Source organism: Pogona vitticeps, chromosome 2 (assembly GCF_051106095.1).
Source record: "Pogona vitticeps strain Pit_001003342236 chromosome 2, PviZW2.1, whole genome shotgun sequence".
Taxonomy (NCBI): Eukaryota; Metazoa; Chordata; class Lepidosauria; order Squamata; family Agamidae; genus Pogona; species Pogona vitticeps.
In genome coordinates this window covers 234,679,700-234,702,489 of record NC_135784.1, presented here as the reverse complement: position 1 = coordinate 234,702,489, position 22,790 = coordinate 234,679,700, and the positions used below count along the sequence as shown (strand labels likewise).

The following is a 22,790-nucleotide window of genomic DNA, read 5'->3' as shown; positions in this document are numbered from 1 at the left end:
AAAACCCAGTGTTGCTTATTCTAAGAAATGGATAACAGAGGCAGAAACCTAGAATCAGGTTATACTGTGCATTCAAGAGAGCACATCATTACACACTGAAGTCTGTTAGTGTTCCAAAGGTGTAGTTTCATCAGCCATTTGTCACTCAGGAATCATACTTGGAAATGAAGCCTGTGCTTGCCTCCCGGTGACTAATTACAAAACAAAACAAGATAATTTGCAAATTGGAGGTGTGAAGACCTTCTACAATAACAGATCCTTTTAGATACTTAAGGAAATCCATTTTACACTCACAGGCTATGTATAGTTTGGCCCCTACTGTATCAAGTGTCTATACAGTAAGACCCTTATCTGCGGAATCAATATCCACTGATTCACTTATTCAGAGTAGACTATGTCTAGATGGGCGGCATATAAATGCAATAAATAAATAAATAAATAAATAAATAAATAAATAAATTCAGAAAATATTGAAAATATTGAAAGAAAAAAAAACCCAAATGTATATTTGTAATGATGAAATTATCCGAACTGGCCTATAGAGGGAGCCAGAGACCATGCTATGTACTGTATAGTGTTCGCATTTGCTATAATCCCCTTTTTTCAGCATCCGCAGGGGGTTTGAACCAATCCTCCATGGACACAAGGATCCTACTGCATTTCTCAACAGCCCAGGGATTCTGCCAGTTTTGTTTGTTCCAATTCAGAGACACTGGCCAAAAACACACTGCCTGAGGCAAAACAGAAGATGGTAACCCCCTCTTTCCGATGTACAGCAAATTACCAGGGTGGCACTTATACCTCAGTTCAACTCTGACAATGGAAAAGGGTCCCTTACCACACCTGAAGGCAAGAGATGGCTTCATGAGAGGCTGTGTGGTGCATTTAGCTCTGACCTCAGCTAAGGATTTGCCAATTCAGCCCCTAGCAGTTTCTACCTAAGGGACTTGCCTCATTCCAACTACTGGTAGGGCCAGCCCACTATCTTCTGCAGCCAGTCATACTGTATCAGGAGCCACTTTGGACCATTCTAGAAAACACTCAAGAATGGTGCTTGAAAGAGTACAAGAAATCAACAGGAAGATGCATGGTCTTGAAAAGAGATCATATATGCACAGAAGGTTATTTTTTAATTCTGAATACTTTTTTGTAATGACCATTTGTTAGTACAGTATTTATTTATTTATTTATTTATTTATTTATTTATTTATTTATTTATTTGATTTGATTTGATTTGATTTGATTTGATTTGATTTGATTTGTACCCTGCTCATATGGTCTATAAGACCACTCTAGGCGGCTTCCAATATAACATAAAACAATAAAATAACACAAAATATTACATAAATCATATAATAACAAACACAATACAAAGAATAAGAAATAAATAAAGGAAAAAGAAAAGAAAAATCAGATATTAGCTGGAGGGAAGGCCTGAATATACAACCATGTTTTTGATTGACTTTTAAATTTAAGTAGGACCCCATATCTGTGGGATCAATAACCACTGATTCACTTATCTACTGCTTGAAAATACTACATAACCACCCCCAAAACATGCATTTATACATATTTCCAGGGTGTATTTACCAGAATTCACCACCTGAGGGAGGAAGAGACCACACCATGTATAGCACTGGCTACTTCCATGTGTTCTGGTATTTATGAGGAGATGGCTTGGAATGGATCCCCTGCAGATATCGCAGTCCTGCTGTATTAAATTTCATGAAACATCAAAATGCACAGCAAACATGGCCAGTGCTACATTCATATTTCTTGACTGGATTCTCCTAGCAAATTTGCATATTATGTGAATCATCTTTGGGGTGGGGTGGGGTGGGATATCTGGAGAAAACAAGTAAATGTCTTATTGACATTGCCCATTCATTTGGGTGCCACAGAAGTGCGGTTCACTTTGTAGGAGTTTACTGATCTCTATCTCTCGTTTTCGTACAGACCCTTTAACCAGCTCCAAAGTGGCTTTCACTTCCAACAGAAGTTTCTTTTGAGGCAAACAGTCCAGCATTTCTTCCATCTCCACCTGAGAGATAACAACAAATCTTGATCACCTTCTCAGATAATCTGGTATAATATGCAAAAAAAAAGTATTTGTGTCAAAAATCACTGAGACAGACCAAAACCCTGTTGGAACCAAAAGAAACAAAACCAAAGCAAACTCATACCCAAAGCATAAGTAGCAACTATTGTAATGTGGATGTAAAGTGGCAAGGTTGGTTTTTTAATGTATATTGGCTTTTCCAGATTTCCATTATGAATTTGATAACAAATAAACAGTAGTTGCTTTGTTATTGTTTGGAATCTGGATAATTTTGCTAAAGAAAGGGCTCTCATTTTATGGCCATAGCATTTTCTCAATATTCACTTTATACAGTATATCACAAAAATGAGTACACCCCTCACATTTCATAAATATTTTAGTATATCTTTTCATGTGACAACACTGAAGAAATGACACTTGGCTAAAATGTAAAGCAGTGAGTATACAGCTTGTATCAGTGTAAATGTGCTGTCCCCTCAAAATAATGCAACACATAGCCTTTAATGTCTAAACTACTGGCAACAGAAGTGAGTACAGGCTTGTTTCTATTTGTGGTCACATCAACCAGGCCTTGAAACAAATACACAGGGAAGGTGTAAGCAGCAGGATTATTGCTCCTGCCCCCAAGCCTATTTCTAGTCCGTATTTGTAATTAAATGTTGAGAAGTGAATGGAAAACTTACCACAAAAGAGGCAGACTTTTCACCAGGTTTTGCCGTCCCTGAGTCCTGTGCTGAGAGAGCCGACAGCTTGTTATTGGCCTTCTCATCTGTAGTTCTCTTTTCTGTTATCTGGGAAATCAAATCAATGAACAAACTTTACCTTTTGGTAGATATCAGGTTCATCTTACCCTTTATTGTTCTTAAAAAAATGTTTCCGGGTCTGTAACTACAACAGTAGGCTAAGAAGATAATTTAATTTTATTTGTTTATTTATTTATTTATTTATTTATTTATTTATTTATTTATTTATTTATTTATTTATTTATTTATTTGATTTATATCCCGCCCATCTGGTCTTTGTATTTTGAATACAAAGTACACTTCGTTAGGAGTTCTTTGTTGTTATTATGTGCTGTCAAATAATTTCAGACCAATAGTGACCATATGAAGAAGTGTAACACCCATAACATGATCCAGGAAGTACATATTAACACAAAATTTCTAGAATAGTCTGTAGTCATAACACAATGTTTCAACAGTGGAAAAATACGTCCTTGTTCTCTCTACCAGTTATATATTTTAAATCGCTTATTCAAGTATTCATTTGAATCATGAACATTTACCGCATTGGATACAACACATGTTCTTTGTTGATCATAAGGCAAATCTATCTGGAAATCTACAATCTTCTGAACATTTTCAAGATTCAGCCTAATCTTCTGAAGTTCCTTGACAGCTGAGGAGCAAGAAGGGAAGGAGAGAAAAAGAAATGCACTTTAAAAAAAGAAACAACCCAGAACAATTCTTGCAAAAAAGACCTGCATTAATGTATGCATATGTACAACACAGGCACCTTTCAGAACAAAGCTCAAAGGCAAATTACAAATTACTCAGCTGTAAATACAAAGCAGAGACATTATGCTTCCAAATAGTTTTAGAGCACTTCCAAACAAGGCTTTTATTACACCATTGTCCTGCTTTCTTCATGGAATATTACAAGAGAATGAAATATTTATTTATTTATTTATTTATTTATTTATTTATTTATTTATTTATTTATTTATTTATTTACTTACTTACTTACTTACTTACTTACTTACTTACTTACTTAAAATAATTTTATCCCACCTTTCTCCTTAAAAAGGACCCAAATATTATCTTCTAATTGCCTGTATTTTCCTATTTGTTCTTCCTCCTTTCTTCCTATTTTTTTTCTATTAGAAAACAGGTCCCAAACATTAAGGAGGAAATGGTGAATTATTTGCATAATGCATTTTGATTGGTAGCCTTAAGAACCCTCCCTCTGAAAGCACCATTAAGAATAAAATCCAGTTGCAATGCTTCAAGTTCAAACCACCAATGGTCTTCCTTCTTACTTATCAACTTCTGATTTATCCAACCATGACGATCTCCCACAGTTGCTACCAACACTTCCGCTAACCCCAACCCTGGTTTCACATCTCTCCTTGGATGATGTGAAGTCTCAGCCTATGAAATGTTGTCCTAATCATGGAAAGACTGGAACTGTAAACACCACTCACTTCTAAGGATGTTTTAGACCAGGGTTGATCTTCATTTTTGCAAAGGCCTTCTAAGTAACTTAGATGTACCTATGAATGTCTTTTGCATCAAGCCCAGGGAAAGTCCAGAGGCAATGTCTGCAGGAGTAGTGGGCTGCATTTAAAGAAAAGCCAGAGCTGCTTTTGGGACCTGACCAGACCAGCGTGCCTGCATGAGGAGGAAGCCAGGGACCATCGGCCGGCCACAGCCACTGGGTGAGAGGCAGTGGACTGTGGTTGGGCCCCTGCTGGATGCCAGCCCTCTTTTCCAGAAGAGCTGCTCGGCCCCCTCTGTGTCTGCAGGACCAGGTCCTGCTGCTCCGGCTGCCTCATCCCCTTTGAACACCAGCCACCTGGCCTAGGGAGAGAGAGAGCTCTTAGCCAGAGCTGCTTTTGGGACCTGACCAGACCAGCGTGCCTGCATGAGGAGGAAGCCAGGGACCATCGGCCGGCCACAGCCACTGGGTGAGAGGCAGTGGACTGTGGTTGGGCCCCTGCTGGATGCCAGCCCTCTTTTCCAGAAGAGCTGCTTGGCCCCCTCTGTGTCTGCAGGACCAGGTCCTGCTGCTCCGGCTGCCTCATCCCCTTTGAACACCAGCCACCTGGCCTAGGGAGAGAGAGAGCTCTTAGCCAGAGCTGCTTTTGGGACCTAACCAGACCAGCGTGCCTGCATGAGGAGGAAGCCAGGGACCATCGGCCGGCCACAGCCACTGGGTGAGAGGCAGTGGACTGTGGTTGGGCCCCTGCTGGATGCCAGCCCTCTTTTCCAGAAGAGCTGCTCGGCTGCCCCTCTGTGTCTGCAGGACCAGGTCCTGCTGCTCCAGGCTGCCTCATTCCTCTCAACATGACTTGGTGGGGGGGAGAGAAGGGGCTTTAGAAATGTTTTATTTTATATATGTTTTAAATGTTTTTTAAATTGTTTTTAATTGCCATCAATTAAGAAGAGACCCACAGCGGATCTAATGGAACAGGAAGGGGGGAGGGTGTTGGAGGGGGCAGCCATTGAGGTGGTGCTGGGTAGGGGAAGGAATGGCGGTGGGGGTAGAACATGCCCGCGTAGGAGAAGAGAGGTTAGATATCTTACATCTATCCCCTCTTCTAGTCCTACTCCCAACCAGATGGTATCAGGTGACCATATCAGCAAACCCTCGAGCCACACGGTGCTGTTGATGAACGCCAGGTCAGTACAAAATAAAACTGCCCTCATCCATGATGTAATTCTGGATGAGGGGGCTGACCTGGCGTGCATTACTGAGACCTGGGTGGGAGAGGAGGGTGGTGTTCCCCTCTCCCAGCTGTGTCCGCCTGGGTACTCGGTCCAGCACCAAGGTCGCTCGGAGGGTCGGGGAGGGGGAGTTGCTATAGTCTATAGGAGTTCTATCTCCTTGACCAGGCTTCCTATCCCTTTGAGAGGAGGTCTCGAGGGCCTGTATTGTGTGTTGGGCTCGCGAGACAGGTTAGGGATTCTGTTGGTGTACCGCCCACCCTGCTGCGTACCAACAGTCTCCCTGCCTGAGCTGACGGAGGTAGTCTCGGACCTGGTGTTGAGGACTCCCAGGCTGTTGGTGCTGGGGGACCTCAACATTCACGCCGAGGCTCCCTTGACTGGAGCGGCTCAGGACTTCATGGCCACCATGACAACCATGGGGCTGTCTCAATGTGTCATCAGCCCAACGCATGAGAAGGGCCATACCTTGGACCTGGTTTTCTCAACGGGACTGGAAGATGGTGGTTTGGATGTGGAGGGGTTGGTTGTGACCCCATTGTCATGGTCAGACCACTTCCTGGTCAAGTTTAGTCTATTAGCTTCTTCTTCCCTCTGCAAGGGTGGGGGATCTATTAAGATGATCCGCCCTCGGAGACTAATGGATCCAGATGGATTCCTGAATGCTCTGGGGGATTATCCGTCTGATATGGTCGGTGCTCCTGTCGAAGCTCAGGTCACCCTATGGAATAAGGAGATGACCCGGGCTGTTGACATGATTGCGCCTAAGCGCCCTCTCCCTGCTCGCCGAGCCCAGACAGCCCCTTGGTATACTTCTGAACTGCGGGCGATGAAGCGAGAGGGGAGACGGCTGGAGCGCAGGTGGAGGAAATCCTGCTGGGAGTCCGACCGAACACGACTTAGAGCCCATTATCGGGCCTATTTCGTGGCAATACGGCTGGCGAAACGGCAATATTTCTCCAGCCGTATTGCTTCCTCAGAATGTCGCCCAGCCGAGCTGTTTCGGGTGGTCCAGGATCTTCTTCAACCAGGAAATCCGGTGGAGGTCCTGGACTGCTCATCAGCTCGCTGTGATGAGTTTGCCATCCATTTTGAGGAAAAAATCGCTCAGATTCGCAGTGGGTTGGACTCCACAGTTACTGCAGAATCAGAGGATGTGTCCAGCGCACCGTGCTTTGGTCAGGTATTAATGGATGAGTTTCAATTATTGAGACCTGAGGATGTGGACAGGGTGCTTGGATCTGTCCGTTCTACCACAACTCCGCTCGACCCTTGCCCATCCTGGCTAATTAGAAGATCAGCCAGGGGGGTTCGCACCTGGGTCCAGGAGGCCGTGAACGCCTCTTTGAGAGAGGGAGTGGTCCCTACCACCTTGAAAGAGGCGGTAATTCGACCACTCCTTAAAAAGCCAAACCTGGACCCAAGGCTGGTGGCTAACTACCGACCAGTAGCGAACCTCCCTTATTTGGGCAAAGTGTTGGAGCGGGTTGTGGCTGGGCAGCTCCAGGCGCTGCTGGATGAAACGGATTTTCTGGATCCATTTCAATCGGGTTTCAGGCCGGGTTTTGGTACAGAGACTGCCTTGGTCGCCCTGTATGATGACCTTTGCCGGGAGAGAGACAGGGGGAGTGTGACCCTGTTGATACTCCTGGACCTCTCAGCGGCTTTCGACACCATCGACCATGGTGTCCTTCTGGATAGGCTGGCTGGGTTGGGAGTTGGGGGCACTGTTTTACGGTGGTTCCGCTCCTTCCTGGCTGACCGTGTCCAGAGGGTGGTGCTGGGGGACAGTTGCTCTGCCCCATGGCATTCATGTCATGGGGTTCCTCAGGGCTCGATACTGTCCCCCATGCTGTTTAACATCTACATGAAACCGCTGGGAGAGGTCATCAGGAGGTTTGGGCTGAGGAGTCAGCAATATGCTGACGACACTCAGCTCTACCTCTCGTTTTCCACCAATCCAGGTGAGGCGGTTTCTGTCCTGAACTCGTGTCTGGACCTGATAATGGACTGGATGAGGGTCAATAAATTGAAACTCAATCCAGACAAGACGGAAGTGCTGTTAGTGGGTGCTTCGCCAGACAGGCTGGACGGCCATCTCCCTGCCCTGAATGGGGTTACACTCCCCCTAAGGGACAGGGTCCGCAGCTTGGGGGTGCTTCTGGACCCCAGTCTAACACTGGAAGCCCAGGTGGACTCGGTGTCCAGGGGCGCCTTCCTCCAGCTGCGGAAACTATACCAGCTACGGCCCTACCTGGACGAGCGGAGTCTCATGACAGTTACACATGCACTGGTAACATCCCGCATAGATTACTGCAATGCGCTTTACGTGGGGCTGCCTTTGAAGACGGTTCGGCGACTGCAACTGGTTCAGAATCGAGCGGCGCGGCTGGTGAGTGGTGTGGCCGCCAGGGAACATATCAAGCCGATTCTGTACGAGTTACATTGGCTACCAGTTGCTGCCCGGGCCCAATTCAAAGTGCTTGTTTTGACATATAAAGCCCTAAACGGCTTGGGCCCTGGATACCTGAAGGACCGCCTCCTTCCATATGAGCCTACCCGGCAGTTAAGATCTAGCCAGGGGGCCCTTTTGAAAGAGCCATCCCTCAAGGAGGTAAGAGGGATGGCTTGCAGACAAAGGGCCTTCTCGGCAGCTGCCCCCAGACTATGGAATGCCCTCCCGACCGAGATTCGTCTGGCGCCGACACTGATGACATTTCGGCGCCAGGTCAAAACCTTCCTGTTCCAGAAGGCTTTTAACTGAAATAATGTTAACTGTGGGTCTGATGGCAATTTTATATATATTGTATTGTATTTTAATTGTACATATCTTTATTGTATTTTAAATGCTGTAAGCCGCCCAGAGACCTTTGGGTAGTGTGGGCGGCATATAAATTAAATAAATAAATAAATAAATAAATAAATAAATAAAAGAAGTGGGGCAGGATGCTCCTGGTCCCCTCCTGGTCCCCTTTATACAGTCAGTTTGTTTTGGTACCTGACCACCATCTCTTCGTTCCAGGTACAATTACCGGTTGCTGGTTTTTAAGGCTACGTATGTAAGAAATGTCTACCCTCTCCGCCCAACCTGATTGTCAGTTAGAGGTAGAGATGGGCACAAGTCTGGCAGTTCATCCCGGTTTGTTTACTGACCCTAAAGGTATTCTGCAGTTTGGCACCCCACCCTCTCTGGCAGGCACCCATCTCAGAAGCAACACCCTAGCTTCCCTAACCTGCCTCTGAGTGGGCACTCACCGGAGGAGCCATGGTGGCAAATTGCAGAACACATGTGGATCTGGTAAATGAACTGGCATGGACTGCCAAATCAGTGGTCCATGCGCATCTCTAGTTAAAGGCTTTTGACTTGGATCACCCAGGGTTTGGGATGAGGCTGCTGAGAGGAGGGCAGTGCTGGTGTCATTACATGTCAGATGCAACATGAGATTTATTGTCACATAGAACCATCCTTTTGAATGACTGAAGGTTTCTGTATATCTACTCTTCTAAAGCTTTATAGCTACAGGGTAGGGACAGAATCTTCACTTGGAGTGAGCCTGAAATAGTAATGTGAATCTCACTGTTGCTCACTCTCAGAAAGAAACATGGGAGACAGGGGAGGTGGAGGAAACCCACTTTTCTGGCCAGAGTTAAGACATCTCCCTGCAAAATAATTTCCTCAAGAAATCTCGTGGGAAATCTTCAAGGATTTCTGATACAGTTTGTGGACATTTTTCCCCTGAAGGACAGAATAAACTACAGAGAATTATTATAATTTCTGCACAGAATAACATCTTTCATGTACAGGAAGGCATATTGAATGGTACAGCATTTGGTAGTTTCCTGCATAGAGCAACAGGCAATAAGCAAAATAAAATAAAATGGATTTTTTTGCAGAAATCAATTGGTGTGTTTTGGGGGAAGTCAACAGGAAGTCCAAGTGTGGTGAAATTCAAAAAATTGAATGAGTACCTTTGTGTGTATTCTTTGTATCATTATCAAATCATCTAGACAAAGCCATATAAATAACTTGTACAAGAGTTGTATTGGAGGTGATGTAGTTGAGCACAAGCTGGGTTGGGGTAAAGCTAGAGGTGCGGTTAGCCTTTCCCCTTGAGCCTAGGCAGCTCACTCTGTAAGCTGAGGAGAAGGCCTCCTTTCCATTTTTCATTTTAGCAGGATCCTATAGTGAATCATCAACATCTTAGAACTTCAGAGCTGGAAGGGACCCAGTCCAGCCCTTGTCAAGGAGCCACAGTGGAGAACTGAACTCCCAGCCTCTGACTCTGCAGCCAGAGACCTGTAAGTGGCAATTCTGTTCTATTTTTCAGGTATAACACAATTAGAAGCCAATGGGGAAATGTCTCAGCAGCCAGAGGGCTTTTACTGAAGCTGTAAAAATGTGCAAAGGAATGCATGAAAGGTGCCTTGTTTGTAATGCAGCACCGTTTTGAGGCAAATCTTACTTAAGACATGTTGGTTACAGAGATAGTCCAGCTTTTGAGAAGTGTTTTTCAGAAGCAAAGCCTGCAAAAAAACATAATAATAGTTCATGTGAAAATTACTGTTTTCAGTTCTTTCACAGATAGGAACTATAATTCTGATGTTGTAACCCATTATGTCTAGGGTAGAGCAGGCTTTAGTATATTTTATTAATATTGCATGAGAACATGCAATAGAAAGATAAGAAAAGCAACAAACTTATATTGACGTGTAACAGAGGAGAAAGATAAATTTAAGATTATTATCTTTAGTCCCTTCCCCACAGCTGCTCATCTTACTTCCAGAGCAGGTATCTAGAAGGTTTCCATAGTTTAGAGATTACAGACCAGTTTGGCTGAGGAGAACATGTCTCACCAGATCATAAAACCACTTTACTATTTACCCATCATAATAACAAAAGAAAAGCTGTGTAAGATAAGACTGAATAGCCATCTCATCCAGTGCTCTCTTCCTACAGGAGCCATCCAGAAGCCTCTGAGAAGCCCACATGAAGGACATTAGTGTAATAATATGTTTTCAGTCACATTCCCCAGAAACTGGTATTCAGCCCACACTGCCTCGGTGACTAAAGGCAATATACAGTATCCATTGATAGCCTCATACTCAATGAATGTCTAATCCCCTTTTACAACAACTGACTGACCTGCCAGCTGTCACTACACCCTGTGGTAATGAAGCCCATAATTTTAATTAAAGCCAGAGTCGGGTAAGACCTTTATTAGGCTGCCGAAACATTTCAAAAGGGTAAGAGTTTTAGTTCTCAAGACTCCTCAGGTGAGAAAGTCCTGAGGACTTGAAAACTCGCATTTTGGCAATGTTTCAGGGGAAACATAAGCCAGAATATAACAGGGTGGAATGAGGACTTCTTAATAAAAATTGATCCTGAAAACAGTAGGTGCAATGGACAAAGAGCAGAACAATATTTTAGACCTCAAATGTAAAAATATTATTCTTTCATTAACTCTTTATTGCCCCAAAACTTGTCAGATTAGAACCCAATGGCCCGGAACAGAAACTTCCAAGTAGAATAGTTAAACCATGGCACGTGTGATTAGGTGACACAGATGCAGCAAGCCATAAACCATCCTCAAGAACAATATTATGGTACCCATTCTGGGCAAAGAATCAACATTGCAAACAAAACAAAACACCCTGGAATTGTGACTTCCAAATAAGGCAGTTCAACCGAATTTACGCATTAGGATCCAGCTTGAGGGAAAGATGCAGCAAGCTCCAATATGTCACTGGGAACAACTAGTGGGGACTAATACAACCAGCCCCAAAACGCCCCTGGGAACAACATTCCAGTATCCATTCTGGGCACAAAATTGATGTTGCAAACACCAGCCCAAAATGTTGACTTCCGAGTAGGGCAGCCAAATGAAATCCACTTGCCCCATCTAGCTAGAGGGGCACCTTCCAGTATCGTTACAGGCAGGAAGCCAACATTATGCAAGACAGCCAAGACTGGCAAGTTCCAAGTAGGAAAAGCATGCCAAAAATCACCTGTCTCATTGCAGTAGAGGGGACGGGTACAACCCATCACAATGTAGCTCCAGGAGTCTAATTCCAGGGTCCATTCTGGGTCTAAGTTTCATATTTTTGAAAAGGCCCATGAACAGCACCTTCCAAGCTGGTGACAGCAACACATTCAGCCGTCACAGATGACTGGGTCAGAGCCATACATCAAACCACTGACCTTATACAGGAACTACAACCTACCCATAGAGAAAGAGATTGTGGCTGTACGCTTTCTGCCAGCGTTCACAGGCCCATCACTTTGGCTTAGCCGGGAGAAGAAAGACTGAGAGGGAGCGAGCTGCTGTTCTTTCCCATTAAGCTGTTTATACTTGTTTCATTTTTCTTCTGCAACAGATGATTTTCATTCAGCTGCCCTACTCAAAAGTCGTTCTGGAATTATTCTTGAAATATGGATTTTCTGCCCAGAATGGGTACAGGAATATTGTTTCTGTGGGTGTTTGGGGGCTGATTGGTTATGTCAGTCTACTCTAGTCATGTGGAACAGGTGAATTTTGTTGGGATGCATTACTTGGAAGTCACCTTCACAGGCTGTTTTTTTTGCTACATTGATTTTATGCCTGCAATAGGTACTGTAATGTTGTTCCTGGGGATGCTTTATGGTTTAATGCATCTGTATCATATAGTTACACTTGTGTTATGAATTTGGTTCGATTATTTAAATCAGAAGTTGCTGTCCTGGGCTATTGTGTTCTATTCCAGAGGGTTTGGGGGCAATAAAGAGTTTATGAAAGAGTATTTTTTTTTAGATTTGAGGTCTAAATTATTTTTATGATTTTTGACAATTGCACCCCACTCTTTTTGGTATCATTTTTTACTAAGAAGTCCCCATTCTGCCCCATTCTGTTCTGACTTTTACCTGGTTTTGTTTCAGTGTTCCAGTAAAGTTGTTGCTGTTGTGTGCTATGTGCCATCAAGTCATATCTTATAGTATCTTGAGTCTTAGTTTGTCACTCCATCCATTATACCACTATAATATAGATACAGTGATGCCCCACATAGTGACGATAATCCGTTCTGGATAAATCGTCGCTATCCGGAAATGTTGCTATACAGAAATAAAAACCCCATAGGGATAAACTCACTGCTAAGCGGAAATCCTCCATAGGGTTGCCATTTTCGCCGCCTCGGTAAGCGAGGAATCAGTGCGAAAACGCTGCAGGTGGCCATTTTGTTGATCCGGTGGCCATTTTGGAACCGCCGATCAGCTGTTTTAAAACATCGCAATGCGAAGATCGGTAAGCAAAACCCTTACCGATCATCGCAATGTGATGTTTTGCCTATTTAAACATCGCAATGCGATCGCTTTTGCAATCGCAAAATCCGCATCGCTATGCGGATTCGTCGCTAAACGGAGCGCTCGTTATGCGAGGCATCATTGTATTATGCAACCCTGGTTTTAGATTTGAGTTTTGACCATGCCCTTATGTGAAGAAGTCCTTCTTCTTGTCTTCTCGCTATTCAGATCCAGTGGACAATCCATTCTCCCTTCATAAGATGAGTTGTTTTCCTCCTGACTGCCTTTTCCTTCACATTCTCCAGTTCCGATCACAGATCCCAACAGTGGTGTTTCCATGTCTGGGTCCTGAACACTTGAAGTAACCCTTTTTCTGCTTGTGCACCAAGGTCATCTTTGCAGGTCTTCCTCTGGATGTTCCCTCAGCCACCGTATTTTTCTTTCCTTTTTTCGGCATGCAATTGGACACAAAATGTGTAAATGAAAAAAAAAACCCTGTGCAGTTGGAAACTGATAAGGATCAAATGGGAAGCAATGGGGCAGCTGTAACAGTGAGGCATTTGTGTGTATCCATTTCCAACTGCATGTTTTTCTCAGCTGCACATTTTTTCTCAACTGCATGCAAAAAAAACAACAACAAATAAACAAACAGAAACCCTGCCCCCAACCTTAGCTGACTGAGATAGTGTCAAGGAACATTACCTTCTTAGTGGTCATATCCCACATACAGAATGGCCTTGTCAATGGGGCTCACTGTGTTCAGTGGGGATCACTCTCAGGTAAATGTGCACAGGACTGGAGCCTATGCATGCAGTCCTAAGCACTACTCCAAAGTCCCATTAAGTTCAATGGGGCTTAGGCATTATGGAACACAGTCGGTCTATGCACCTTTGCTTGTTTAAGCAAAGGTGCATAGGGTTGCATTGATTTCTGAATAGTTTTTACTCTACTGAATTGCTTCATATATTTGTTGCTCTGCTATTTTAATGGATTAAAGTGCTACTGATATATGTTGATTTTATAACCTTGCTTTTAAAATATTGTTTATTAGCCTCCCTGAAAATAACACAACAAAGCAACAAACCAATTTGTGGTTCAGCGGTTCACGGGGAGATTCGTGGTTTGTGGTTCATGAACTTTGACGGACCACGAACCAGGACGAACCACCATTTTGGCGATTCATCTCCATCTCTAATGTAAATACAGTATTTGCTCACAAGGGAATAGATTTAATTTGAGATTTTTGCACCTCCACCCCATCCTTGGCATGCTCATAAGAATAAACAATTCAGGCTAATCTTGAATTACCTTTTCTTCATCCCATTTCTCCTTTTGAAGGGTGATTTGGTTTAAAGATTCCTCATTTTCTTTCCTTAGCTTTCTGTTCTCTTCCTCTAGTCTCTGGATTTACAACAAACCATAAATGACAACCTGGTATAGGTTACGAAAAGAAAAAACTGTTTCCTTTTTAAAAATATGTGTGCTACAAGAGTCATATGGTATTCTTGTTCATTATATGTTGTAGGCAATAAACCACCTCATCAAGTAAAAATAGATTTCCATATCTTTTTGATAACTCTTATTAATGAACAGCTAACAGCTTCTCCAAGCTGAAGGGTGAGAATTCAAATTCTTCATATGTGCTCTGGAGGTATATACTAGACTGACTAATTATATACCCTCTTTGAGTTCTCACATGACTTAGGCTCAAAACAAAATAATAGTAGCATACACATGCTTTCTCAGAGGCTGATATTCATGATAGAGCTGGCTATGCTCTTAGACAGCGTGTGGCAACTGCTTCAGACAGTAGATGGGGAGAGGCAGTAATAACAGCCCCACATTTCTTTCTGATGAACTCCTTGCCTGTTCCTTTCTTGTGGAGATACAGTCTGACTCACACCCTTGGGTGTGGTGAAGGAACCTGTCAGGTTTGGATGTTCAAACTGCCATTCCAGGTGGCTTCTGTACATGGAATTGGGGTGGACACCATTTTGCCCTTTCCTCAAAGCAGTATTGGACTTGCCTTGGTGGATGTGCAGGACATAGTCTCTCTCTTTCTCTCTCTCTCTCTCTCTCTCTCTCTCTCTCTCTCTCTCTCTGTGTGTGTGATCATGCATGCATTTTATGCTTACACAGTTATACATCTTTCATTCAAAACAACTAGATTTCCCCTTTTTACCATTGTTCTGTCTTGCCAGGACTGGTTTTTCTTGTCTACCATCTCGTGATATGCTTCTAGTTGAGTTCTCAGGTTCTTCATTTTGTTGTTGTACTGAGTTTTCACAGCCATTACCGCTTGCTCCTACCCATTAAGGGGGAAAAACAACAAATTTTTGAATGCAACTAAAAGGCAAAAGTGCTTTCAGACCCAAGCCTTGGTGGTTTTTTTTCTTCTTCATGTTTCATGTTGTTTCTTTGTAAAAAAAAAAAAAAGTGCAGTGCCCTCCCAGCCTTGCATGTTAGCTTTATGTACTTAGCTGGGGGTAGACAGGGATCTCCTCAGAGAAGCCTGAGCCCTTTGCTTTGGACTGTCAAGGATTTCACACTATGGGGGATGTGCTTACCTGTGAATGCTGTTGCAGTAATAAATACTCCCTTTCCCTCCTCCAGTCTATACCTGCTTTGCTGGGTTTCTGTCCTCGATTTTGTTTACTCCCTCCATGTTGTCTGGATGTTTTAAACAGTATGTGTTGTTTGAACTCCTCACCCTAAAAGCACTGTTTCACCCACATCTGAAATGTGCATTTTCTTGTGCACACTTTTCAAAGGTGTGCACTCTTTTTCTAGATGCCTCCATAGCCCTCCCTCAGTAGGGGGATATTGGGGCACAAATTGTGTCCATTTCTGAGACAAGCCTGAAAATTTGAATCAGGAAAAAGTCTGAGGGGTATTAAGACCACCAGCATGGATTTTTACACTTCTCTATTTCTTACTCTTAACTGTTGAACAAGAACAGCAAGACAATTACTTCCTGCATCCACTTTAATTTCTTCTACCGAAACAAAGAGTGCATAGAGCCACTGTGGGGTGGATTTTTAAATGAAAGGACCATGAATTCTGTTTGACTTCAGTTCCTGAATGAAATTCTTCACCACTGACATCATAAACTAATTGAAAGATCTTAAACTGGCTTCAGTTTGAGGTTTTTTTCATGTCTCAATTGCTTTCTTGTTGTATTGTTCTGTTACTTATATGAAGCCACTAGGATAGGTCATTCAGTTCTGTGGAGTAAGGTGTCACCCACAGGCTGATGGTGACACCCAGCCCCACTATTGCTTGTTCCCAAAAGAGTGAGGAAATAGCCAGGATCCTTAAATATGGCCTGAGCCTAATACAGTAATGGGTTGAATGAAGGAACACAAACTGAAACTAAATCCCAACAAAACGGACGTACTGCAAGTAAGTAGAAAGTCAGATTTGGGAATTGGGATTCAACCTATTCTAAAAGAGTTGCACACACTCTGATTGGTGGTTCCTCAACAAAGTAGAGCATATAATCCTGATGTCTACCCACCCCTACCAATGACAGTGTATTGAAACAAGGCCTTTTCCAGATAGTAACTTTTGATATACAGTATGTGGAATGGGGGAACTTGGGGGAGACTACTTGCCCATGAATTAGGAATGCTTAACAGCTCTCAAATTAATCTGCATTAAGCTTAGCCTTCTGGCTCACACCAGAAGGTTCAGCTTAATACAGATTTATGGAGAGTTAAGTATTGCTGGGCTCACACCCAGAGTCATTTTATGCAAGCATGTGGTGCCAATGGTAATGGAATAGGACAAACAGCTTGTGTGCATATGTACATAAGGATTATTTTTAGTGTCCGTGAAATAATTACTGTGGATCTGTGTAAGGCAGAGCTTGCAGTAGTCGAGGCTTGTCGTTTGAGGTCTGCCTGCTTATTTTGAAGAAGATCTTTTCAAAGCTACAGCAGCAGCTCTATCTCTGATCTCTTTGCCAGGCTGTGCTTGTGAGGCTGAGGCTGTGCCCCAATGGCCCCCTGAAATCCACTTCCCTACATCTTTGTAGTGAAACTGAGGCCATTTCAGCGAGTTCTTCAAAGAACGAAGAGTTCTTCAGCGGAGGAGCCATTCTGCCGCAGTGCCTCAGAGGCAGGGCCCACCATCAACAGAGGAGTTCCAGGGGTTCTTCCTTGGCCCCTGCTTTGTGTGGAGATGGAGGGCCTCACATACTCACTCAGTGACTGATACCACCTGCTCCTTTTTCTCTTTTTCTTCTCTCTTTCTCTCCCACTTTCAAGGAGTTGAATTTTTATATGCAACTTATTCTAAAAATCAGACTGAGCCACAGGGCTCCTTCGTTGGGAGTGACCTAAGTAGGAAAACACAAGCAAGTTTCTCCTGCATAACAATAGGAAGTGTAACATTCCCTCACGTGACTATCTTAGGAGGATTCCCCAGGATACCTATGACCATGTTGCTTCTCTTGGCTCTTTATGGTCTGCTACCTTGGAGCCAGCAGGCACAGAACTATCCACTGGTCCACTCTACATCATAAAGCAGAGATAATGCCCCCAGGTTAATTTAAAGAATTCTGCAGCATCCTGATGGGCCTATGGATCATCATCAGGGTTGTAAGTAAGGTGAGGCAACCAGAGCTTTGACCCAGGGCACCAAATTTAGAGAGTACACTCCTTTCCTAAGCACTTGTGACATCCCTAACTGTATTGCCCTGGTCCCTTGTCTGCTGTCGTAGGAAAAGAAGGTGGTAGACCAGTCCTCGGAGACAGATGATTTTTCAGCCAACTGATAGAAGAGGTGTAGGAAAGATTGTCAGGATACCACCTGGCTTGATACTTCAATGAATTCTGCCTGCACTGCCAGAGGTTAGGAGTATGATGCCCCCACTGTGCCTCCAGGGCGCACAGTCAGCTTCTGAGGCCTTTGGCAAGCTGCATAGTCCCAGCCCGCCCACCTCTCAGAAGATGGGAATGGTAAACCACTTCTGAGTTTTCTGGACTTGACAGGCCAAAATTATTATGACATAGCAGGCGTTGCTTAGATCATAACAGGCATGTCTTCCAGGACTTGGTCAACCAGGATTTCTTTGTCAGAGGAGGAGGAGGTGGTTGTAGTGGGATCCAGAGGAACAGCTACTGTACCCCTTTCAAGGAATCATCCAGATCTACCTGAGGCTCAGTAGACCAGATCTTTGGCCCAGATGTGAGGAAATAGGTGGTGTGTTGTCTAGAGGATTTATCCATCTGGATCATGGACAGACTAGGTCTCTGAGCTGGACAGCACAGAAAGCCATCCTATTAATATGTGGTATGCTAAATTATTGTATTGTAGTTGCGTTCGGTGCATTTTGTGTTGCTTGTCTCAGGTCCCAAAATGATTAGTTACAGTGCTGGCAATTATCAGCACCACTGAGCTCATTAGTCAACACATGATATTAACCCTTTATTAGCACTTGCAACTGAAAGGACAGGTAACTTGTAGTTTGGGATGCACCCAAAGGCTGGGTTTGCTAGCCTCCCACTATGACATAAAGAGCACAATTTTTTTCTCTAAAGATCATGGGTGGAACACTGCAATGTGTGGGTAAGAGAGTGCCATAGAGCCACATGGTCATTCCTCCCGAGGTCCCCCAAGCACCTTCCTCTATTGTGCCACCTCCCATACCATATAGTCATTAGTCTCAAGTGGTATGGATGATGCTGTCCTTTTCCATGTGTTAGGGCCTGATCATACATGCGAGAAGAATCCCAGTTATACCTCTTTAAACATTTTTTTAGATCACTTCATGAATTTCTGATCACACAACACATAGCCATGATTGGCTTATTTTTCCTGCCAGTTCTTTATTTCTGGTTTATTTCCCCCTCACTGAGTGGGTTTTATTTTGTACCAATGATGAATTACTTCACTCATTATTTCAACGTGTGTGAGCATTTCTGTCAATTTATTTCCTTTGCAAAGGGGTCAGGTTTCTGGGCACTGTAGCCATTTTATGGCCACTGCACTTGTATCCTTTGTTTGTTTGTTTTTAAAAAAGGTATATCAACAAATTGGCTCTGGACTTGTAAACAAAGAAAACAGCACAAATCTAAAGGAGAGTGGATTTCTCTCTAACCTTTCTGTCAGCCACAAATGGCTATTATTTCTCACACCTGGATACAAATATTATTTTTCTAATTTATTGAATGGCTGGCTGGATAGCTCAATGAGTTAGGGCAGCAGTCCCCAACCTTTTTGGGACCACAGACCATTTGGGGGGTGTGGGCTCCGTGCACAGACTGGTTGGGGGCGGGGGCACCCCTGTGCTCGTGGGTGGGTGTGTCACACTCATGGAGGGGCATGTCACACTTGCGGAGGGGCGTGTCATGCTTGTGGGTGGGCGTGTCGCGCTTGTGGATGGGTGTGTTGCACTTGCGCAACTCTCAAAATCTGCCTGGCTTCTAATTTCAGCCCAACTGGGAGCGGAAGCAGCAGTAGCACCTACTTGGTGAACGCAGGGCTTCCTCATCAGGGGCTCCCAGAAGCGCCCAGCTTCAGAGTTGTCTCCCTGGTCCTGGAAGCCACAGGAGCAACTCCGCCACTGACCCTCCCTGCCTTGTAGGGGCTGGGTCCCACCTGACCTCCCCCCAAAGCAACCACACGCCCAGAAGGGGAGCCCTCTCTCTGCCCATGCGTGAGGGCAGGGGGATGGAGATCCATGTCTATTGCCCAGTTGAAGGAAGCCCATGGACTGGCAAGGGGCCGTGGACTGGGGGTTGGGGACCCTTGATCTAAACAAACCACATGGGGAGTGCCTGCAGATCGCTTTACACCTAAACCTATAGAGAAAGTTCTCCCCTTAATGGAGCTTCCAATGGGAAATAAATTAGTTCTGGCCCATACCCCATTCCCCACTGCTGATTTATTTAATTGGAAACAAGATCTTCCACCATATCGAGAGGCCCTTCAGAAGTACCTGGACTTGATCCAATGGATCATTACTATTCACCTTTCTTCTGATCAGCCTCCTAAGCAAAGATGAGAAATGCCAGGCTCTTGCTAAGACCTACACCATATTACTCATAGGGTTCAACAAATAGCCAATGGCAATGGAACAGTTGATTGGCCTGAAGCAGCAGCCCTCATAACCCAAGTTATTGATCCCAATCCTAATACGGTTGCTAGAGCCCGCCTGCTGAAAGCAGCAAGAAATGCTGTAATTCATGGCCTCAAACTAGGAGTGCCAAAAGCTGTGAAACCTTCACAGAGTATATGAGATTTGTTTAAAAACCCACTGAATCCCCAAATGAATTCATGACAAGACTCAAGGATGATTTTTGTCGGTACACTCACCTGGATCCAGATTTGGAATCAACAGCCAGCTGTGCTACAGGTGCAGCTCCAAAAGCGCCCAGCCATGTGTGACTGCAGCAACTAAACTGCCCGAGTCCTGCAGCTGGTCTGGTCAGAAAGCTATGCATCAGCTGTAGCACAGCTACACAAAAGCACTTTGCACATGTCTCTCTGTTGTCTGTCTACTCATTGTCAAGATACAAGGGTGCTTCTGAGTAGAGATACCTGCTCAATAAAATGCTATGTACAGCAACTCTGACTCAAGTTTCTTTATTAGACAAGGTAGCTCAGGGCCATGCTCTTAGGGAAGGATATTGCAGGAAAAAGGGAGGGACACAAACCCTATTTCCATTGATAATGATGGGAAGGGTGGGAAGGAATGCATGGTTTGCCAATCATGAGCTGTGTGAATGGGATGACTCATGAGGCTGAAGGGGCTGAGAAGACACTGGCATGAATACAGGCTGGTGCCCTAATCATCAGTCAGGAGGTAGGGGATGGGCAAGATATCACTGGGATGGATACAAGCTGGCCCCACCAATCATGAGCCAAGAGGAGAGGGTGGGAGGGACTCAAAATGCCTCCCCCAATCATGAACCAGGAGGTAAGGAGCAGGTGGATTGGCAGTGGTAGGGGTTCAAGCTGGCCCTCCAATCATAAGCCACAAATTGTAACAGGGACCCAAGCTGCCCAATCATGAGTGAAAACAGAAGGGAAAGTCCAAGTGCAAACTCAGCATTACCCAACCAGGAAGGAGAGCAGGAAGATGGACAGTGAAAGGGCCTTGAACTGTGTAGAGTTGTGTAGAATTGTGTAGAGTTGTGTCAGATGGACAACAGACTGCAGGATCCCTGGAAAGCACAGCCTAAGAATTCTTGCCTGAAGTATAACTTTACACAGCTCTAGTCACTAACCTTGCCACTAATCATGAGCTAGGGCAGGGGGAAGAGGGAGTAATGTGAGGCCATCCTATAGTTCAATAAACAGAAGTTTTCTTTGGCTGCCTCCTGTGGTTCTCTCAGACAGTGGGGTGGGATGTCATAGGGGCACTCTGACTGCACCAGATGCACTAGGAGGGGCTTAGTCTTCTACGGCGCAAACTGGTGTTGCAATGGGTTTCATGGCAGCTGCAGAAAGGACTTGGATTTGGGAAAAATAGCACACTGTACCTGTAACAGGCATCTCCCTCTTAATTGTGAGAGTCTGATTCAGCCAGTCTAAGGCCAGACTGGCTAGTTAGGATTGTGCCCTAAGTCAGGACGAGAAAAAGATTTATTTTAGTGTCTGAATTTGAACCAGGGTTCTGTGATATAAATAGTGCTTTGAATGGCAGTTAGTTCTTCAACATCTTCTAATATTCCATTCTTGACTCTTGACCTAAAAAGGAGCAGGTAAATAGCTCCACGTCATTAACTAAGATAGTTAATGGATGCTCATTTGGAGATACTACTTATCATTTATGAGCTTATAAGAAAAACAAAAACAAACAGCCTGACAGTAGCCCATGCAGAAGTATTTATGATCCACAGGACAAGACTTTTATTTCACTCTTGAAAGCAGCCTGGTTGGGCTTAAGAGTGTGAGGGACAGTTAAATAACTCTTGACATACCGCTGAGGTCATAATGAGAGAAGGTGTCACATGACCTCTGAGGTCACATGATTGCTGGAGCAACAGTGCTCTAAGTTCCTGACAGTTGGTCTTTGCCCACTTGCTGCTTTCCTGCCTCAACAGCCATTGGGAGTGGAATGAGTTAGTGAGACCTTGGTTTTTCAAAATTACTTACATTTACCTTTCATCTGGGCTTAACCATGGACTTTCTCAGCCATTCAGGTTCATAGTTTGTAGAGAAGTACTTTGTATCAATGGACAGGATTGCTTCCTGTTTTGTCTATAGCTCTGGAAACTACATTAAGGCGTTGCCTGGGTAGTGTAGGTTTAAGGTGGTGAGGTCTGGCAGGGCAGTTGATGTGGTACTTTTGTGAGTTTGCTTTTTTAATGGAAATAAATGGGTTTGTTGGGGGGCAGCCAGATGTAAGCTGGATTTCAATAACAGACATCCCACACAGATGGGAAAGAGTAGCATTTGTGGGGATCCTTTCCTGGGTGCCTCCTTTCTGATGGAGCCGTGCGTGTAGTTGTTGGAAATGAAACAGAAATGTTTCATTTCTGAAACATTTACCCACTCTGCATGATTAATCTGTATATTTCATCCCTAGCATTCATTAGATTGTATTCGGTTAATCTCCTTCCTTAGTAACCATAATTAGAAAAAAAGTTTTTGTTTTTGTTATGTCATAAATGAACAACAGACCTCTTTACATATTGTTTCCGAGTCTGAAGGGTTCCAAAGATTATTGTGTCTGAAATATCTACCCATTTAATGTGTTAATATGCCAGGATCTAATGACTTGTTCAGCTTAATAGTTCTCTTTCTGGGTTGATTTCTCGTGCATTTATTTCCATATTCATAGTGATAATTACTTGCTCAAAATTTAAAGATATAGTGGTTTATAAATGTTAATACATATCATTATCTTCTAGGTAAAACAGCATATCTTATGGTTCGGCACTGACCAGGTAAGGGATCAAAACTCAATTTAGATTTATTTATTTTTTACTCCCTTCCCTTCTCATACAGGCCAAGACACCAACCAAGTAAGAGATCAAACCTAATTTTGGTTTATTTT

The 22,790-nt window shown here is 43.9% G+C and overlaps 1 protein-coding gene across 1 annotated transcript in view; it reads right to left on the bottom strand.

Annotated features, from left to right (window-relative positions):
- Positions 1-1,174: 1,174 nt before the first annotated feature.
- LOC140704197 (uncharacterized) overlaps positions 1,175-22,790 on the bottom strand; it is a 28,535-nt gene continuing 6,919 nt past the window's right edge. The window contains exons 3-8 of the mRNA XM_072988910.2: positions 14,964-15,086; positions 14,090-14,182; positions 9,969-10,029; positions 3,345-3,457; positions 2,743-2,850; positions 1,175-2,041 (exon numbers count right to left, since the gene is read on the bottom strand). Of these exons, the coding sequence (XP_072845011.2) occupies positions 1,868-2,041; positions 2,743-2,850; positions 3,345-3,457; positions 9,969-10,029; positions 14,090-14,182; positions 14,964-15,086 (672 nt within the window). The 3' untranslated portion in view covers positions 1,175-1,867. The remainder of the gene's footprint in view (positions 2,042-2,742; positions 2,851-3,344; positions 3,458-9,968; positions 10,030-14,089; positions 14,183-14,963; positions 15,087-22,790) is intronic.